Here is a 21,113-nt window from a genome sequence, read left to right as displayed (position 1 = left end):
AGTACAGACCCGTGGTATAGGCCCCAGTCAAAATACAATTTCTGCACCGGTACAATTTGGGCTCTCAGCCGTCCCATAAGCCACCGCTAAGTCAGATGATCGCCAATTGGTATGCACAGTTGGTGATGCACATCTCGCCCATTTATCGTTTTTATCTTGGGTCATCAAAGAAGCGGCCACTGGTTGAGTGTCGCAGGACATCAGTCAAATGCAACGCCGTACTGAAGCCCCTATTGGCGATACACTTGCTGCATGAAATAGGAATGCAACTTTCCAAGACCTTTGGATCCAGACACGTTGACCTAAGGCAACGCAGGCAGGCAAGGCTTGGTCAAGCAAGTCTTTATGTCAGGTGGTCTTTCGTATAATGCGGTATCTTACGACTGCATGCTAATGGGTGTGTGTGAGATAACAAAGCAGAGATACAGAGCGGTTAGGCCAGGAGAAACCTGTGCTTCCGCAAACTAGGATCAGCAGCGGACCCCGGCAAATAGAAGCCATTAACGTTGTCACATCATATCTTTAGAGGCAGAGCTTAAGTGAATGTCAGCCAGTAATTTTTTTTAACGCGATAGCATTGAATGCCTCTTTCGGCAGAACATCCGGCGTTTTCGGCGTTGTGAGCAAGAAACCACGGGCACGGCTGTGACAGGCGCTAGTTGGCAGGTGACAAGGCCGGATTGGTCACTGGGTTGTGTGACTTAAGAGACCGCAAGGCATGGCAGGTGCAGCCAACTCGGTCCCTCTCCTTTGAGGTGAGTGGATAAGATGGCAACTGAACCTTTCAGGGCCCTTGGGCGAAGAGCAAGACATGCTACTCATATAGGTTGCGCAAGTGCCTCCGTATACGGTTAATAAGGGCTTTATATATACCTATGGCGGCTGTTTTTTCCCATCATTGGGTTGCCTATACGACTGTATGCTAACAAATCGAATACCAGCAGTGTTAGGCTACAGTCCTAGGCTACGCAATTATGTGAAGAAAAAAAAGCCATATTAGCCCACAGTCATATAAACTACCCAATTAAGCCAGAGATCACGCGACAACCCGAACATAAGGAACTAGTGATTAGGCGAGTCGCACGCAGTATTTATACAAACGGACTATCAAGAGCACGTGCAAACTGGAGTGAATGCACATCGCGATAGCGTTATTCACGCTATCGTGTCATATCCTAAAAGGCGGAGCCGGAGCTTAAGTGTACCCTCTATTTTGTTATTCTTCCTTGTTTTTTCAATGTCGCCAAGCAGCGTTCGAACTCTTTTCTTTTTTTCGATATCGCCTTTTAAATCAACTTCCTGAAGAAACGGGATTTCGCGCCTTTTCTGATGACAATATATAGCATCTTCTCACATTTAGATTTTATTCTAGCTCCTTTTTTTAATGTTAGGAAAAATATAGAAAAACTGCAGTTAATTTCGACAAGGTACCCCGCATGTCGAAGCTAAAAGCACCAACCACGTCATATGTAACAGCGTCATAGTCATCATCATTATCATTATAGCAGTTGGAGCAGTTGCAGTAGAATAGTAGAATGCCTATATCCTAAGAGCGTTCCTTCGCGAATATGAAAACTCGGAGAGCATTTTATGGCTGTGGAACAATGCTAGCTTACTTGGACGGGAAGGTCCTCAAAGGAGGACAGATGGGGTTAGGTGTTAGGGGGCTGGTTAAGCAATCGAGATAGACATGGTGATGGTGCTGGGGGAGGAGGAATGAACATTAATAACGAACGAGTTTACGTGGCATGGCAGAAGTTTTGCGAGGTGGATGATGGGGACGAATAAGGAAGACATCGCGACAGATGACAAGTCGAGGCATTGCCCGTCGCCATCGCCGGCTGTGCCTGTTATTGATTCTGGACCTATAAGCACGACCGCTGCATCATAAAGCCATCTGCTGCGTTCTATCGAAATAGGATGGCTCTAAAGATGAAAAGGTCAGATGGGCCGTTGCTTAAATAAAACGAAGTGTCTAAACGTACGTCCGACATACCCATTCGATTCTCGTAAAGATACGGCGGACGTCGGTATACAGGCTCATGGCTATATGCACGTCGAACGCGGTCACATTCCGCTTGCTACGCGTGAATGAATCTTAACCTCTATGATATCAGCTAGCCGCGACTCTCGATGAGGTGCTACGAAAGAGTGCATCCGTTCTAACATAGATCACGGTCTTCACCCAGGATTATGTACGGCAAGCATCGCTGTCAAGCACATAGCTGCAGGCGATGCTACATACTGCACCAGCTCCACCAGCTGGCATCGAGATACGCACATTCACCAGCAGCTTTCGCTTTGCACTAAACTATCACCTCGATCTGCCCGTAATGCGAGCGAGCTATTCCTAGCATTTACGCTGTCTTAGGTCCTGCATCGACCTCCGAAGATCTAGCGCTGGCACAACACACACACACCTCGCCGTGCAGAACATTCGGCAGTCCAAAGTATGTATGTGAAATGGCATTATGCTCGTTCCTCACATGCAGACCGAGGAACCATGATGTTTCTAGCTAAATTCTTCGTTTAAATTGTACCTCAGAGCCGTGGCAGAAGACATGCCGAATCTACTAGAGGTCTGCGCTGCTACTGCGTCGAGCTGCACATCGACTCGTCGAGGCGAACACCTACTGCACAGCACCACAAGAGTGCACAACCGGAAAGCCGGAAGCGCGAATGATCTGAATTCCCTATGAACAGCAATGTTCTTTGGTATTTATGGGAAGACTAGACTAAAGTGCTTAGCCTGCATTTTTTTCTCGTCGTTGAACTTTGTGTACATGTAGTTTAAACCCTCACATGCTCGAGGTTAGTGTGACCTGACTGAACGGCCGCGCAGCTTTGAAACGAGCATGCGTCGCCGGACTTGGGTACGTGGTAGAAAATGTGCGCTGCACATTTCGTTGCCGAAGCTGACTCTTGGAATTTTGTAGAGTGTGCCATGCAAGTGATCGTTGCTACAACTACGCACCCATGTTCCCACGGCTGGCCTACCCCGAGGCGCATAAATGTTCAACCGTGGATGTATCAATGATTGAAGAGAGGACAGATTTTCACAACATTGGGCGCGAAATCGATAGCTATCAGTGCTCAGTGTTATTCTGCCTTGATCATGCACAATTCAGTGTTTCAGGTGTGGTCAGTAGCTATAAGTTTGAACAGTTCGCCTTTCAAGTCAGCGGCGCCAGCGATGGACCGGCGGAGCGATTTTCCACGCTACACCACTCTCCTGTTAGAAAGCCTACCTAGGCGGCGTTTGACATTCAGCTGCTTTTTTGGGCCCCATAATTGAAAGCAACGTCTTCAGAAACGCGTTAAATGTTAAAAAATGTATTCTCTTTAACAGTTTCACTCCAGGCTGTCAAAGCAGGCGGACGTTGATAAAACAGTTGAGCACTCCAGTCTTTAGAGATCTGTAGAATCGCCTTCAGTTTTTAAAATTATTGGAAGAGGTCACTTTCCGATCGCTGGGACATAGACCCTCATGACAGCGCTGTCACGTGAATAGGGATCACACCAGACTGAAAGCTTGTCTCATATAACATCGTTGATTTTTATGGTGCATAAGCGACTAATGCTGCCATGCACCAAGAATAAGGTTTAATGTATTTATTTTATGTGTAATGACTAAAATGTTCTTTAGGATGTAGCTTGTTTAGGAACATTTTAAGAAACCAAAAATGCAGGAAATTTGCACGTCTCTCCTAGGAACATGCTCGGATGGAAAGGGATCTGTTGCAAAATTGTACAAAATGTTTCCTCTTATTTTCTTGACTCTGGCGCACGTGTAAGATATGGTTTATTGCTAGTTCATCTCCACACTCCTTGCATTATTGGTTTGTCCTCTTTCATAAGTATGAAACTGTGTGTGAGGTGTGGGTATGTGTTTTGTGAAGATAACCTAAAATGTCCTGCATGTTGTGTTTTTGATTACTGCATGATTTCCATTCCTCGATAACAGGTTTGACAAGTATAGTTTGTAGTTTATTTCAATGTTTCAAAAATCCTGTCATTTCACTCTCACTTTTCTTTGTACAAGCTTCTTGGTATCTTCATGCAGCATATTCACCCTCTGTAATTTAGCACTGCGTCAAGGTAACCTGGTTATTTCTTTTCATCACCTTTCAAGACAGCTGTCCCGATTTCATAAAGTGTAGGGTTTCTGACGACAGGAGCTCCTTGGAAGTCATTGTAATAAATGAGATCCATAATCATGAGCCATCTAGGGTATGCATATACATATCCATCGCTCGGTGGAATGGTGTCAGTACGCTGTTACAACAGGTCTTGTGGTAACAACAACCATTGTCTGAGGTGGTCCTTTAATGGGCATTGAAATGCTATGTAACTACAGGTACTGACAGAACTCTTGATCATGTTATGCGATGATGCGATCCTTGCATACATATAGGTATACATCAGAATCTGCAGTGCACCACTTGACCATTTGCCACCAGTTTGTGTGAAAATGTATTTTTCATGCATGTTAACCAGTATTTAACAAATGAACCCTGTGCACAAGCCAAAAGTGCCACGAGCCAAATGTCACGAGGCCACACGACATGGCAAGAGCTGTTAAGTCAAGCTTACAAAGTTATATTTGAAATATGTTCTGGGACGTTTCAGCTCCGATTAAGAGGTTACTCCTAGGCCATGGAGGCATGACTGTACAGTTTGGTTAACGTGAGGCTTACAGAGGTCTATGCCAAGTTGTCTATCACATAACAGGGCAGCCTATGACCATATGCTAATGAGTATATCTGAGATAACAGAAACATGAATTAAGGGATTAGTAATTAAGTTTGTAGAAAAGGGCATGTAAATCAACAGGAATCCACAGTGGGATCTGCAGACAAGAGCCATTAACGCTGGCGCACCATACCCTTCCAAGTGGAGATTAGGAGTCTCCCTAATTTTTTGTCTGCTCAAAGCTTGTCATTTTCTTCGTTCTTCAAGGTGAGGGAGATGTGAAAATGATAGCATCGAAAATGCCAGAGACCATCGTTAACAAGGATGCTGATCCCAACAGCGTAAAAAGGAATTTCAGAAAAGATGGGTGACTAGTAATGCTGGCAACAGTTGAAGCTAAGCGGAATGGCATGAAATTGAAATGCGAAATATGCAGAGATATGTTGCGAGACGACCAGTCTGTGGTGTGCAACATCTGTCTCCGTTAGTTTCATCAAGTGATTGGCCAAAGCAGATGGGGCTTGTGGTTTTGTGATAAGTGCAGTGTAGTAGCATAGATGCAACCTTGCCCTTTAATAATTGGAGTGGAGTAAGTGCATTGTTTTGTTTTTGTAAGATGTTCATGGTTTCCATGCAAACATTACGAGAAATTTCTTCCTAGAGAATGTTTGCTGAAATGTGAAAATAATGTGCAATAAAACTAGTGTTTTCTTGTTATTTACTTTTCCTTGTATACATTAGTTCTGTGAAGGAAACCACAGGCTAGAAGGAAATGTAATGGCATGCATTTTGATACTTGGCCCCGTTGTGCTGGCTCAGTAGTTAGAATGCTTGGCTGCTGAACCCATAGATGCAGATTTGATTCCAGCCACAGCAGGAGCATTTCAATAGAGGCAAAACAATAGGCCGTCATGCACCATGCGGTGTCAGTGAATGTAAAAGAACCCCAGGTGGTCGAAATTATACCGGAGCCCTCAACTATTGTGTTCCTCATAGCCGTAGTTATTTTGGGATGCTAAACCAGATATTATATATCACATCATACTCTGAGTAAGGTGCTATTTATGGTCAGTTAATCATACACTAAATGACCAATTTTTTTCTGCATGGTACAGCAGCTGTTGTACAATTTTACTTTAGCCTTCATGAAGAATATCACACTGGCTCCACATGGCCTTCTGTTGACCATTGATATGCGTCACAATCACACACCCGAGTATGTATTTGTCTAAGGGCACCTATGCATGCAAGGAGGGGACCATTACTTTCCATTTGTCAGAACTGAAATGCATGATCTACACCATTTCTGTAATTCAACTGCCTGCTATTTGAACTGTCCAGCATTGATGCAAGTTTCAAAGAACTGCAATTAGCAAATTAATCTAAGCAGGAAACCATGCCAAGAACTGCTTCAGTTTCATCTTTAACAACTGTTTGAGAACTAAAATTAGCCAAATGTTGCAAAACATAGATGAGGGGTTACAAAATCTAAAAAACAACGCATCCTACCTGTGGCATGTAAGGTTTCACATCCTAAAGTGACATATGTAGCTATGAAGAATACTGTAGTGGAGAGCTCCAAACTAATTTGACTGCCCGGGCTTTGTACTTTGCGTTGACATCTTGCAGAAAACAGAAGCATTTGCACTTCACCTGCACCAAAGTGCGACTGCCATCACTGGCATTAAACATCACGATCTTGGGACAAGTAGCCGAACTTGCCGCTAAGATGTCGCAGCGCGCACGTACATGCTATACAGATCAACCTTTCTAGCATTAAAGCTGTCACATGCATGGCAGATATTCATCTTCAGCTTTGGACTGACAAGTTTAAAAGTGTACCATTTGTGTTTGTCTAGCATGAAAAACTAAGGAAAACGCAAAAAAAAAAAAAAAAAATGATCATATGTTGAAAAAGCACTAGTCATTAACACATAAAGCATATTCGTTCTTTATTAATGATAAAGTGGCTTTCAACAATAGTACAAAGCCTGAACATTTAGGAAGGTGCTGTGCCAGGCAGCTATTTTACAGAAACCTGAACCATTTCACCTGTAGTAATGCGCATCTCGGCGGTGTGGGCTGGGCACTTATTTTTCGGTCCACTCCAACATGCGAAAACTGCATCATGTGCATTCCCATTTTCCGAGTTTTGAGCTCTGCAGTGCAGTCTAACAAATTGTCGATTACTTATTTTCGTCTGATTGTTGCACAGCAAAAAAAAAATGACGTGACGTTCAAGTGACGTAATCAATTCCCTTAATATAACTCAGAAATTTATTTTCAAATTATTGATTGGTGCTGCGCTGAACGAAAACTTATGATATAGAAATATACTTTGTATCAACTACTTACGACCTTGTAAACTTATTTACAGGCTGTGGGGCTCTGTACCCGAGTAACGGAAAAAGAATCTGGTGTTCAAAAGCGCCATTTGGCAACAGTGAAGAAAAAGCATCTAAGCGAGACTTTATCGACCAGTGGTCAAGCAGACGGTGCATCCATCGAGACTGTTGAAACAGGCCCAAGCGACGCACTCTGCCTCAGGCTCGTTCAAGCAACCAAATTTATCGCACACTGCGACGAAACTTGTTTCTCCAGAAACGTGCAGTCCGATTGAGACAGACAAGGCATGCCTTTGTGAGGGTCCTTGCATGTCCACGGATCCCGCTGACTGGTTTCCTCTGCATGCAGACACTGTTAAATTTTAGGTCGAACAAATCCAGGATACGAGCGAATATGCTAAAAAGATGAAAGGCGATTACTCTCGCTCGAAGAGGTACTTTCAGCCAGCTATAATGCGGCACCTAAGGGCTACCCACTTCAAGCAAGAAACGATTTATGCTCAACCCCGCCGGGGTGGCGCAGTGGTTACGGCGCTCGACTACTGTTCCCAAGGACGCGGGATCGAATCCCGGCCTCGGCGGCCGCCTTTCGATGGAGGCGAAAAGCAAGGCACTCGTGTGCTGTGCGATGTCAGTGCACGTTAAAGAATCCAGGTGGTCGAAATCTCCGAGCCCTCCACTATGGCGTCTCGCATAGCCTGAGTTGCTTTGGGAAAACCCCATGAACCAAACCAAACCAAACCGTTGTTCTACAGCTAGCATCAGGCTGGAATTACTTCAGAACAGACTAGTCTAGTTGTAGTCTAGTATTCTCTTCCTCTGTAGTGAACTAGAATATTCACACAACGTGCTTACAAGAACTTAAACCTTCTGCCAGAAACGTTCGCCCCCTCTTTTACTGCTACAGAGTTGTAGCAGCATGAGGTGGCGCCACCAGTACCATCGCTGGGGCAGCGGCTCGTCTGGCGTCGTCGCCGCCGCATAAGATGGGAACATTTGACTTCTTTTGATCGAATCAGGCAAGTACCCCAAACAAATTTGGTATTAAAAACTACTAGCGACAATATGCCCTTCCTGTGCAAAATTTTAACTGCGAGGATTCCACGGTTTAGCTGGGAGAAGCATTCTACATCGCGCCTCTAGTTGTGCAACGCGCTGTAGTACATAGTACATACTACTTGCACCTCGCACAGCTCATACCAACTTCGATTTGGCTACATATGGCTACCATGTTGTTGCTACAACCACATCTCAACTACATCTGGGGATCTCGGATCCATCCGGCTTTCCCGACGGACCGACGGATCCCAAGGCCCACATCGGAGAAAAATACGTTGGGTCCGTGGGACGAACCCCACCGATCGGGTTCGTCCGCCGTACTACAGTGGCTAGCCACTGCAGCCGTACCTCCCGGGTCCGTCCGGCTTTCCCGACGACGTAAACACCTGATTGGGTCAGTCCGCCGTACCTCCGAAAAATATAAAAAATTTGCCGGATCCGTCCGACGTATCCCGAAGAAAAACGCACCGGGTCCGTCGGACGTACCTTTAAGACCATTGATCGGGTCCGTCCGACGTACCTTTAGCCACAGACTAAATAAAAGGCTATTGGAGCATCAAAATAATGCCGAAGGAAAAAAGTCTGGCTATTTGACGATTGACTGTCGAGACTGCAGTCCCTGCCGGCGCCTCTCCCCGATGTTCAAAGAAACAAATTTTGGCTAAGAACAACAATCAACACTTCCCCGTGAAATCATAGAATCCGCCGCTATCAACAAGCAAAAGCATGAGTGCGGTACTCCTTCACTTGTTTTGTTAGAAAATGAATTTTTGTTTCTTTCCGCCTAGATCTGTTTTGTGCATTCTTTTTAGTCTATTGCCTGTGTTGGTTTGTTCCGCATTCGCCTGTCGTAGTTTTTAGTCGAGTTTTTCTGTCTTTGCCCCACCGTTTTATTGCCATTAAGTTTCACGCGTCTGTGGTTTGTTTCTTTATCCCGTTCTGTTTTTCAGTTTGCTAGGCATATGACCTTTCTTGCCAGTGTCTTTTACTTGCCTTTTTCGGTTTTGTCTGCTAAGATTTCAGTGTTTTCATTCAGTGTCTTTTAGTTGTTGTTCATGTTTTCCATACTTTTTCCTATTTTAGCGCATTTACCTAATTCGTTGACTTTTACAGCCTTGCCTTTTTAGACGGAGCTTATGCCCGTGCTAATTTGTTGTTTTTGTTATTGGCCTCGTGCGTTCATTTTCGCTTTTAGCCACGTTATTTGTTGGCTCTCTTCAATATCGTTTTATCTGGGCTTCATGTGCACCCCCGTTCTGTTTCTTTGCACCTGACCCGCCCCTAACACTCCGTGTCACAGCGTCAAATGTGTTCAATATCAGATGCCGGCCGTTCCTTGGATGCTTGCTGCGGTTTGAGCTCTGATAACCGTGCTCATGCGCGCTTTTCGTGTTTGTCTGTATATAAGGCGCGGATCGGCTGTCTTCCAAAATAATTAAAGTTGTTAGCGTGCGCATGTGTGTGTTCCTCTTCCTGTTCAGTCGTCTGCTAGCGTTCTTGAATAACCAACTCGCGCAGCAATTATTGAAAATGCGAAGTCAAAAAGCAGCAGAGATTCGGCACCAGAGCGCTCTTGCAGGTACGCCGATGCGAAAAGGGTGAAAAGCTCTGTCGCCTTTCCGCTCGCTCGCATTTCGGGCATATAGTAACCTCAAGGAATGGATCTAGGCTGGGAGCTATGTCTCCAAAAGTAAATACAGGTGAGAATGCTGAAAGAAACATCTGGGTGTACATTCGGATGCAGGAATATATAGTGTTATTCGAATCAGTAAGAATAAATTAAATCAAATCAAATTTTATTTTCGGACAAGTGGATGGTCGCCTGGGCTAAAAGCAAGAAGCTCTACAAACAGCGTGACAAAAGCCCAGAAAACCCGTACACAACATAGCTGGAACAAACATCAAAAGCGATGTTGTTCTTAGTGAAGTTAGTATTAATGATAAAGTGTCATTTTATGTTTAATTTCACATTAAGAAAATGGCTTCACCATGTGCCGCAGAGTCAGCTAGAGGCCACCATATGTATACCTCTACAGGCAACTTTACGACTCATATGTATGATGTTTCTAAGCTCCTGCATATTTGTGCGAAATATTCTCGTTAAATCAAAATTTCGAGTAAAATTGTAGTTTGCGCTGGAAGTCTTATGTGAAATATTAGCTTTATAAAATTGTTATCATCTGTTCGTCCAGCGAAGACGCGCTGATTAAAACTTATGGCTATGGAGCTGTAATTTTTCGGTAGCGGCAACGGTAACACGTTAGCTTTTTTTCTAGGTAACTTAAGGCGGTAACTTTTTTTTTTTTTTTTTTTTTAAAGCGCAACGAGTAATGTATTCAGTTCTGTATCTTTTGGTAATGCCTGCAACGCTATAAATACAAGTCAGTGACCGGAGGAGCAAAATGCTCTATAAAAAAAAAAAAAAAAAAAAAAAAAAAAAAAAAAAAAAAAAGCACCAGGAATGAAACTGACGTGCGTACCGAGCGCAGGGTCGGCTTCTGGACACACTATCACCACGACCGGCTTTATTACTAATAAAGCCGGTAATAAATATTTACTAATAAAGCCGGTAATAAAGCCGGTCGTGCTATCACTAACCGGGAAGAAGAGAAGAACGAATAGGTCTGTGGCCAATTTCAGTCTCGCGCTTCACGCGATGCGCGTGCTCTGGAATACGTTCTGCGCTAGACAGCGATCCACGTCATGCTATTCTGTCCTCAGGCCTCAGGCATCGCGACGTCATCTCATCCGGCTCCTAACTTACACAACGCTGTGTTCAGCTGTGGATGCCTACCAGCACAGTTGCGGAGCCTTTGTGATTGGAGCCTAGAGGAGCCGGGATCGTCTCTTCGCTGCAGCGTTCCTGGTCAACCGAAACCTGTTTCTCTTTCTGCAGTGATGACGCAGTACCACACTACCGGCTTCAACCATCCGTGGTCGCCCCGGAGCGCCTGGCTCCCCTCCTGCAGTGCGCCGCTACAAGCCGGTAAGTGATCATTAATAGAAAAAGGTGCGTGCGCTAACCAATCCACCGCAGAAAGAATTTCTTTCTTGCAGGAGACCTGGCGACATTACTGAAGCTCACGAAGCACCTGCAACACCGAATGCATTTGCTTCGGAGCGGACACTGCCTGGTCATTCTCAATTTGGACAAAGTACCCATCACCGCTGATAGCAACTATGGGCATCGGCATGAGCACCTATTCGGGATCGGAACCTGCGCTGCCAAAAATATCGCTCTGCTGGTGCCACTCCTCGGCCACCCACTCTTCCAAGATGGCGGGTGTGCTGTGATCCTGACTACTATGTACCCGGCCTATTCCATCTCTGCTATCCATGCATTTTTAGGGCTTGCACTTCCTGCCTTCTTCAGAGCGAAAAAAGCTGGAAACCTCGCCGTCCTGGAGCGAGAATTTCTTCGGAATACATCTGTTTTCCTTCTCTTGGCAGACCCTCCTGCGAATGCGTCTGGTAAGCGGTCTACACTTGTCCCACTCGTAGTCAACGATGAAGAATTAGAGGCCCGACTCCAAAACCTCCTCCATGCTGCTTTTAGACATCTTCCTCTTGCGACAGACCGCCCTGAACGTGGGTCAGAAGCGCCTGCACCCACGTGCCTCCCTGGCGTCAGAGAAGAGGAGAAAATATTTGACGGTAAAATTCACCGGAATATGAACGTACGGAGAGGCCGGAAGTACACCGCCCACATCGAGGTGTCACCGCTATCCACGACGACCCTGATTTCAGCTACTGGTATCGCTGGCCAGCTGCTCTGGTAGAAGCCGAACATTTTGTTCGGATATCTTGCTAGAGGAGCGGCTAGGACTTGGAATCGTTCCCAGGGTGTGAAACGTGGAAAATAATATGTTGTGGAATCTAATAGTTGTATATAGGACTGACATTCGGCTCATGTGTCCCTACGTCGTCGTTTCTGGACGGTTCCAAAAGAGAGCTGGAGGGACCCCTGCCGAAGGGGGCTTGAAATGGCAGATGTGACTGGGTTCACTGTTGGCGGTTTCAACGTGGGCTGAGGTTGTGAAATGACGGCGGCAGTTGAACCGGCATCTTCCAGGCAGCCTGGTGAAGAGGCTAGCAATGGATGGAAGAGTGCTACGCCCGCAGAATCTTCAACTTGCCCGCAGGCCAAGATAGCGTACCTGCAGACTCAGGTTAGGGCACCAGCCGCAGAAGTGCCACATGTTCTGGCTGGAAGAACAATGGTTCGGGCGACAACAACAATGTGGCAAGCGCTGCCGCAGCACCCGGGTGGCAGAAAGACTCTGGCTGGAACGAGGAACCATCCACTCCCAGCTTCGATGGAGGCAGCTCCAGCTGTGGCGGTGGAGGCTCCAGTTATGGTGGCGGTAATGGAGGCCGCCCTGAGGGAGGTGGAGGCAGTCGTGCCTGCTTCAAGTGCAACCAGCAGGGACTCATGAGGCGAATGCCTGTTCTGCATAGTTATTTATATCAAAGATTGTCTCATCGACAAACTGTATGCAAATAAATCAATAATTATTACGTCCATTTTAATGGCAGTCTGACTTTACCTTCTCGGCCAGGCAATAGGGCTAGTATAAGGGTTATGGTACCTGCCTAGAGCTCTGAGCGAGGAAAGCGCTTTGGCACTCCCAGGGCTTCACGCGTACCTGGCCGAATCCGCATATCCTCTCGTATTTAAATAATTCCTCGACGCAGAAGAGTTTCAGTTAAACTTGTCTCAGCCACTGATATTCCCTCGAAAAGGCTTGCTGCTTCAAAGCATGGTTTACAACGGACAATGAACTAACTGTCTTTTATAGGCATATAATACTTTTTATTCAGTGTCATTAGCCATGTCCATTCCGCTTCCAACAGCACGAAACTTCAGTATCGCCCTCAGGGTTGACCATGTCAAGCAGGAGCGATAACCCAGCTGCGAACCTCAGTCACTACTGAGGTGCATATTCAACGTGACAAAGCTGCTTAAAGGAGCCCAGAAATGCTGTTTAAGCAGATTGTTCTGCGCGTAAATTTAGTTACACTGACTCTATTGGCGGTGGTCTTACCGCGTATATTGCGGTATTTATTACTTTAATTTTCTCTCGAAAACGAGTTCATGACACTGACGATGTCAACGCACAGCGGACATTTTTGGCAGCGGATATGACTACAGAGGATGGGAACTTGGCGATTTGACGAACAATAAAATCAGGGTTAAATGTGTTCATGAGTAAGTGCACGTTTTCTATTATATCTTCAAAACTGACATGTGTGCGTTCGTGAAAATACTCCAAAGTATAACAACAAAATAAACACCGCTAAAGGCTCTGGCTATTGCTCTGTCTCTGGGAATTTTTGGTATCTCTAGTACACACGGCTTTGCCACGCACTGGCGCTCAACTGTGAGGAAGTGATACTGCCTCGTTCGAACAATATGACAAGAAGATAGACTCAATTTACCATTATTTTCGTTTTATTTTCTTCTTCAAAATATTTCTTTGCATTTTTTTCTGAATCTTCTGTATTCTCTTTGTACCCTTCCGTGTTTTTGTGATGCTTTCTTCTTCGTATCACAAATAACAGTCAGTTGGTAGTGAGCGCATCATATCTGTGAACGTCTTGCCTCATTCTCTTGTGTGTGTGTTGTGTTTGTGTGTAGCTACGCAGCGGCAGAGGTCTTCAATAGCAGCTTGGGCACGTTGGTTATGCATCTTGAGGTAACAGCGCGGAACTAGGACGGGAGCACAAGATTAGAAGATGACACAACGAGTGCTGTGTCGTCAGCGCTCGTTGTGTCGTCTTCTAATCTTCCGCGCTGTTACCTCAAGAGGTCTTCAGATTTGTCTAACCAACTCGCGCACCCGCACGAAAGTACTACTGATCTGAATCTGAGGCCGGACTCACTCAAACTCACATCATAATTTGAGTGTGAGTCCGGACTCGCGACTAAGATCATGATCTGAATGTGAGTCCGGACTCACTCACGACTCAAATCATGATCTGAATGTGAGTCCGGACTCACTCACGACTCAAATCATGATCTGAATGTGAGTCCGGACTCACAACTCAGATCGTGATCTGAGTGTGAGCCTGAGTGAGCCCGAGTGAGTCCGCCGACCTATGCACACATCACATTGTGTGCACTTGTTGCGTCTTATACCATATAGTCTTCATCACCAAATAACCGGGCCTATAATCGTGCGCAGCGCCCTCTTGTAAGTCATACTTGTGACGCACTTGCTTCGTCTATGCTTTATCACATCAGCAACACCAATGAGACGGCTCCTAGTCGACTGCCGCAGGCAGCCAGTTGAGTACAGACCCGTGGTATAGGCCCCAGTCAAAATACAATTTCTGCACCGGTACAATTTGGGCTCTCAGCCGTCCCATAAGCCACCGCTAAGTCAGATGATCGCCAATTGGTATGCACAGTTGGTGATGCACATCTCGCCCATTTATCGTTTTTATCTTGGGTCATCAAAGAAGCGGCCACTGGTTGAGTGTCGCAGGACATCAGTCAAATGCAACGCCGTACTGAAGCCCCTATTGGCGATGCACTTGCTGCATGAAATAGGAATGCAACTTTCCAAGACCTTTGGATCCAGACACGTTGACCTAAGGCAACGCAGGCAGGCAAGGCTTGGTCAAGCAAGTCTTTATGTCAGGTGGTCTTTCGCATAATGCGGTATCTTACGACTGCATGCTAATGGGTGTGTGTGAGATAACAAAGCAGAGATACAGAGCGGTTAGGCCAGGAGAAACCTGTGCTTCCGCAAACTAGGATCAGCAGCGGACCCCGGCAAATAGAAGCCATTAACGTTGTCACATCATATCTTTAGAGGCAGAGCTTAAGTGAATGTCTGCCAGTAATTTTTTTTAACGCGATAGCATTGAATGCCTCTTTCGGCAGAACATCCGGCGTTTTCGGCGTTGTGAGCAAGAAACCACGGGCACGGCTGTGACAGGCGCTAGTTGGCAGGTGACAAGGCCGGATTGGTCACTGGGTTGTGTGACTTAAGAGACCGCAAGGCATGGCAGGTGCAGCCAACTCGGTCCCTCTCCTTTGAGGTGAGTGGATAAGATGGCAACTGAACCTTTCAGGGCCCTTGGGCGAAGAGCAAGACATGCTACTCATATAGGTTGCGCAAGTGCCTCCGTATACGGTTAATAAGGGCTTTATATATACCTATGGCGGCTGTTTTTTCCCATCATTGGGTTGCCTATACGACTGTATGCTAACAAATCGAATACCAGCAGTGTTAGGCTACAGTCCTAGGCTACGCAATTATGTGAAGAAAAAAAAGCCATATTAGCCCACAGTCATATAAACTACCCAATTAAGCCAGAGATCACGCGACAACCCGAACATAAGGAACTAGTGATTAGGCGAGTCGCACGCAGTATTTATACAAACGGACTATCAAGAGCACGTGCAAACTGGAGTGAATGCACATCGCGATAGCGTTATTCACGCTATCGTGTCATATCCTAAAAGGCGGAGCCGGAGCTTAAGTGTACCCTCTATTTTGTTATTCTTCCTTGTTTTTTCAATGTCGCCAAGCAGCGTTCGAACTCTTTTCTTTTTTTCGATATCGCCTTTTAAATCAACTTCCTGAAGAAACGGGATTTCGCGCCTTTTCTGATGACAATATATAGCATCTTCTCACATTTAGATTTTATTCTAGCTCCTTTTTTTAATGTTAGGAAAAATATAGAAAAACTGCAGTTAATTTCGACAAGGTACCCCGCATGTCGAAGCTAAAAGCACCAACCACGTCATATGTAACAGCGTCATAGTCATCATCATTATCATTATAGCAGTTGGAGCAGTTGCAGTAGAATAGTAGAATGCCTATATCCTAAGAGCGTTCCTTCGCGAATATGAAAACTCGGAGAGCATTTTATGGCTGTGGAACAATGCTAGCTTACTTGGACGGGAAGGTCCTCAAAGGAGGACAGATGGGGTTAGGTGTTAGGGGGCTGGTTAAGCAATCGAGATAGACATGGTGATGGTGCTGGGGGAGGAGGAATGAACATTAATAACGAACGAGTTTACGTGGCACGGCAGAAGTTTTGCGAGGTGGATGATGGGGACGAATAAGGAAGACATCGCGACAGATGACAAGTCGAGGCATTGCCCGTCGCCATCGCCGGCTGTGCCTGTTATTGATTCTGGACCTATAAGCACGACCGCTGCATCATAAAGCCATCTGCTGCGTTCTATCGAAATAGGATGGCTCTAAAGATGAAAAGGTCAGATGGGCCGTTGCTTAAATAAAACGAAGTGTCTAAACGTACGTCCGACATACCCATTCGATTCTCGTAAAGATACGGCGGACGTCGGTATACAGGCTCATGGCTATATGCACGTCGAACGCGGCCACATTCCGCTTGCTACGCGTGAATGAATCTTATCCTCTATGATATCAGCTAGCCGCGACTCTCGATGAGGTGCTACGAAAGAGTGCATCCGTTCTAACATAGATCACGGTCTTCACCCAGGATTATGTACGGCAAGCATCGCTGTCAAGCACATAGCTGCAGGCGATGCTACATACTGCACCAGCTCCACCAGCTGGCATCGAGATACGCACATTCACCAGCAGCTTTCGCTTTGCACTAAACTATCACCTCGATCTGCCCGTAATGCGAGCGAGCTATTCCTAGCATTTACGCTGTCTTAGGTCCTGCATCGACCTCCGAAGATCTAGCGCTGGCACAACACACACACACCTCGCCGTGCAGAACATTCGGCAGTCCAAAGTATGTATGTGAAATGGCATTATGCTCGTTCCTCACATGCAGACCGAGGAACCATGATGTTTCTAGCTAAATTCTTCGTTTAAATTGTACCTCAGAGCCGTGGCAGAAGACATGCCGAATCTACTAGAGGTCTGCGCTGCTACTGCGTCGAGCTGCACATCGACTCGTCGAGGCGAACACCTACTGCACAGCACCACAAGAGTGCACAACCGGAAAGCCGGAAGCGCGAATGATCTGAATTCCCTATGAACAGCAATGTTCTTTGGTATTTATGGGAAGACTAGACTAAAGTGCTTAGCCTGCATTTTTTTCTCGTCGTTGAACTTTGTGTACATGTAGTTTAAACCCTCACATGCTCGAGGTTAGTGTGACCTGACTGAACGGCCGCGCAGCTTTGAAACGAGCATGCGTCGCCGGACTTGGGTACGTGGTAGAAAATGTGCGCTGCACATTTCGTTGCCGAAGCTGACTCTTGGAATTTTGTAGAGTGTGCCATGCAAGTGATCGTTGCTACAACTACGCACCCATGTTCCCACGGCTGGCCTACCCCGAGGCGCATAAATGTTCAACCGTGGATGTATCAATGATTGAAGAGAGGACAGATTTTCACAACATTGGGCGCGAAATCGATAGCTATCAGTGCTCAGTGTTATTCTGCCTTGATCATGCACAATTCAGTGTTTCAGGTGTGGTCAGTAGCTATAAGTTTGAACAGTTCGCCTTTCAAGTCAGCGGCGCCAGCGATGGACCGGCGGAGCGATTTTCCACGCTACACCACTCTCCTGTTAGAAAGCCTACCTAGGCGGCGTTTGACATTCAGCTGCTTTTTTGGGCCCCATAATTGAAAGCAACGTCTTCAGAAACGCGTTAAATGTTAAAAAATGTATTCTCTTTAACAGTTTCACTCCAGGCTGTCAAAGCAGGTGGACGTTGATAAAACAGTTGAGCACTCCAGTCTTTAGAGATCTGTAGAATCGCCTTCAGTTTTTAAAATTATTGGAAGAGGTCACTTTCCGATCGCTGGGACATAGACCCTCATGACAGCGCTGTCACGCGAATAGGGATCACACCAGACTGAAAGCTTGTCTCATATAACATCGTTGATTTTTATGGTGCATAAGCGACTAATGCTGCCATGCACCAAGAATAAGGTTTAATGTATTTATTTTATGTGTAATGACTAAAATGTTCTTTAGGATGTAGCTTGTTTAGGAACATTTTAAGAAACCAAAAATGCAGGAAATTTGCACGTCTCTCCTAGGAACATGCTCGGATGGAAAGGGATCTGTTGCAAAATTGTACAAAATGTTTCCTCTTATTTTCTTGACTCTGGCGCACGTGTAAGATATGGTTTATTGCTAGTTCATCTCCACACTCCTTGCATTATTGGTTTGTCCTCTTTCATAAGTATGAAACTGTGTGTGAGGTGTGGGTATGTGTTTTGTGAAGATAACCTAAAATGTCCTGCATGTTGTGTTTTTGATTACTGCATGATTTCCATTCCTCGATAACAGGTTTGACAAGTATAGTTTGTAGTTTATTTCAATGTTTCAAAAATCCTGTCATTTCACTCTCACTTTTCTTTGTACAAGCTTCTTGGTATCTTCATGCAGCATATTCACCCTCTGTAATTTAGCACTGCGTCAAGGTAACCTGGTTATTTCTTTTCATCACCTTTCAAGACAGCTGTCCCGATTTCATAAAGTGTAGGGTTTCTGACGACAGGAGCTCCTTGGAAGTCATTGTAATAAATGAGATCCATAATCATGAGCCATCTAGGGTATGCATATACATATCCATCGCTCGGTGGAATGGTGTCAGTACGCTGTTACAACAGGTCTTGTGGTAACAACAACCATTGTCTGAGGTGGTCCTTTAATGGGCATTGAAATGCTATGTAACTACAGGTACTGACAGAACTCTTGATCATGTTATGTGATGATGCGATCCTTGCATACATATAGGTATACATCAGAATCTGCAGTGCACCACTTGACCATTTGCCACCAGTTTGTGTGAAAATGTATTTTTCATGCATGTTAACCAGTATTTAACAAATGAACCCTGTGCACAAGCCAAAAGTGCCACGAGCCAAATGTCACGAGGCCACACGACATGGCAAGAGCTGTTAAGTCAAGCTTACAAAGTTATATTTGAAATATGTTCTGGGACGTTTCAGCTCCGATTAAGAGGTTACTCCTAGGCCATGGAGGCATGACTGTACAGTTTGGTTAACGTGAGGCTTACAGAGGTCTATGCCAAGTTGTCTATCACATAACAGGGCAGCCTATGACCATATGCTAATGAGTATATCTGAGATAACAGAAACATGAATTAAGGGATTAGTAATTAAGTTTGTAGAAAAGGGCATGTAAATCAACACAACAGGAATCCACAGTGGGATCTGCAGACAAGAGCCATTAACGCTGGCGCACCATACCCTTCCAAGTGGAGATTAGGAGTCTCCCTAATTTTTTGTCTGCTCAAAGCTTGTCATTTTCTTCGTTCTTCAAGGTGAGGGAGATGTGAAAATGATAGCATCGAAAATGCCAGAGACCATCGTTAACAAGGATGCTGATCCCAACAGCGTAAAAAGGAATTTCAGAAAAGATGGGTGACTAGTAATGCTGGCAACAGTTGAAGCTAAGCGGAATGGCATGAAATTGAAATGCGAAATATGCAGAGATATGTTGCGAGACGACCAGTCTGTGGTGTGCAACATCTGTCTCCGTTAGTTTCATCAAGTGATTGGCCAAAGCAGATGGGGCTTGTGGTTTTGTGATAAGTGCAGTGTAGTAGCATAGATGCAACCTTGCCCTTTAATAATTGGAGTGGAGTAAGTGCATTGTTTTGTTTTTGTAAGATGTTCATGGTTTCCATGCAAACATTACGAGAAATTTCTTCCTAGAGAATGTTTGCTGAAATGTGAAAATAATGTGCAATAAAACTAGTGTTTTCTTGTTATTTACTTTTCCTTGTATACATTAGTTCTGTGAAGGAAACCACAGGCTAGAAGGAAATGTAATGGCATGCATTTTGATACTTGGCCCCGTTGTGCTGGCTCAGTAGTTAGAATGCTTGGCTGCTGAACCCATAGATGCAGATTTGATTCCAGCCACAGCAGGAGCATTTCAATAGAGGCAAAACAATAGGCCGTCATGCACCATGCGGTGTCAGTGAATGTAAAAGAACCCCAGGTGGTCGAAATTATACCGGAGCCCTCAACTATTGTGTTCCTCATAGCCGTAGTTATTTTGGGATGCTAAACCAGATATTATATATCACATCATACTCTGAGTAAGGTGCTATTTATGGTCAGTTAATCATACACTAAATGACCAATTTTTTTCTGCATGGTACAGCAGCTGTTGTACAATTTTACTTTAGCCTTCATGAAGAATATCACACTGGCTCCACATGGCCTTCTGTTGACCATTGATATGCGTCACAATCACACACCCGAGTATGTATTTGTCTAAGGGCACCTATGCATGCAAGGAGGGGACCATTACTTTCCATTTGTCAGAACTGAAATGCATGATCTACACCATTTCTGTAATTCAACTGCCTGCTATTTGAACTGTCCAGCATTGATGCAAGTTTCAAAGAACTGCAATTAGCAAATTAATCTAAGCAGGAAACCATGCCAAGAACTGCTTCAGTTTCATCTTTAACAACTGTTTGAGAACTAAAATTAGCCAAATGTTGCAAAACATAGATGAGGGGTTACAAAATCTAAAAAACAACGCATCCTACCTGTGGCATGTAAGGTTTCACATCCTAAAGTGACATATGTAGCTATGAAGAATACTGTAGTGGAGAGCTCCAAACTAATTTGACTGCCCGGGCTTTGTACTTTGCGTTGACATCTTGCAGAAAACAGAAGCATTTGCACTTCACCTGCACCAAAGTGCGACTGCCATCACTGGCATTAAACATCACGATCTTGGGACAAGTAGCCGAACTTGCCGCTAAGATGTCGCAGCGCGCACGTACATGCTATACAGATCAACCTTTCTAGCATTAAAGCTGTCACATGCATGGCAGATATTCATCTTCAGCTTTGGACTGACAAGTTTAAAAGTGTACCATTTGTGTTTGTCTAGCATGAAAAACTAAGGAAAACGCAAAAAAAAAAAAAATGATCATATGTTGAAAAAGCACTAGTCATTAACACATAAAGCATATTCGTTCCTTTATTAATGATAAAGTGGCTTTCAACAATAGTACAAAGCCTGAACATTTAGGAAGGTGCTGTGCCAGGCAGCTATTTTA

The 21,113-nt window shown here is 45.0% G+C and overlaps 1 protein-coding gene across 3 annotated transcripts; it reads left to right on the top strand.

The window, feature by feature from the left end:
* The first annotated feature begins 1,510 nt into the window (after positions 1-1,510).
* LOC146204891 (uncharacterized) lies at positions 1,511-13,406 on the top strand. 3 transcript variants are annotated; one of them, XM_084589599.1, is made up of 3 exons: positions 1,511-1,940; positions 10,993-11,082; positions 11,154-13,403. In XM_084589599.1, exons 1-3 carry the CDS (start codon positions 1,921-1,923, stop codon positions 11,266-11,268), a joined length of 225 nt encoding a protein of 74 aa, XP_084445725.1. In that variant the 5' UTR covers positions 1,511-1,920; the 3' UTR covers positions 11,269-13,403. The 3 variants fall into 3 exon arrangements, with proteins under 3 accessions (XP_084445725.1, XP_084445724.1, XP_084445723.1); XM_084589598.1 differs by having other exon boundaries at positions 1,512-1,940; positions 11,134-13,406; XM_084589597.1 differs by lacking the exon at positions 1,511-1,940 and having other exon boundaries at positions 10,548-11,082; positions 11,154-13,401.
* The last annotated feature ends 7,707 nt before the right edge of the window (positions 13,407-21,113 follow it).

Source organism: Amblyomma maculatum, chromosome 1 (assembly GCF_055883805.1).
Source record: "Amblyomma maculatum isolate TAMU_Amacu chromosome 1, ASM5588380v1, whole genome shotgun sequence".
In the NCBI taxonomy this organism is placed as follows: Eukaryota; Metazoa; Arthropoda; class Arachnida; order Ixodida; family Ixodidae; genus Amblyomma; species Amblyomma maculatum.
This window is presented reverse-complemented; position numbering and strand designations above follow the sequence as displayed.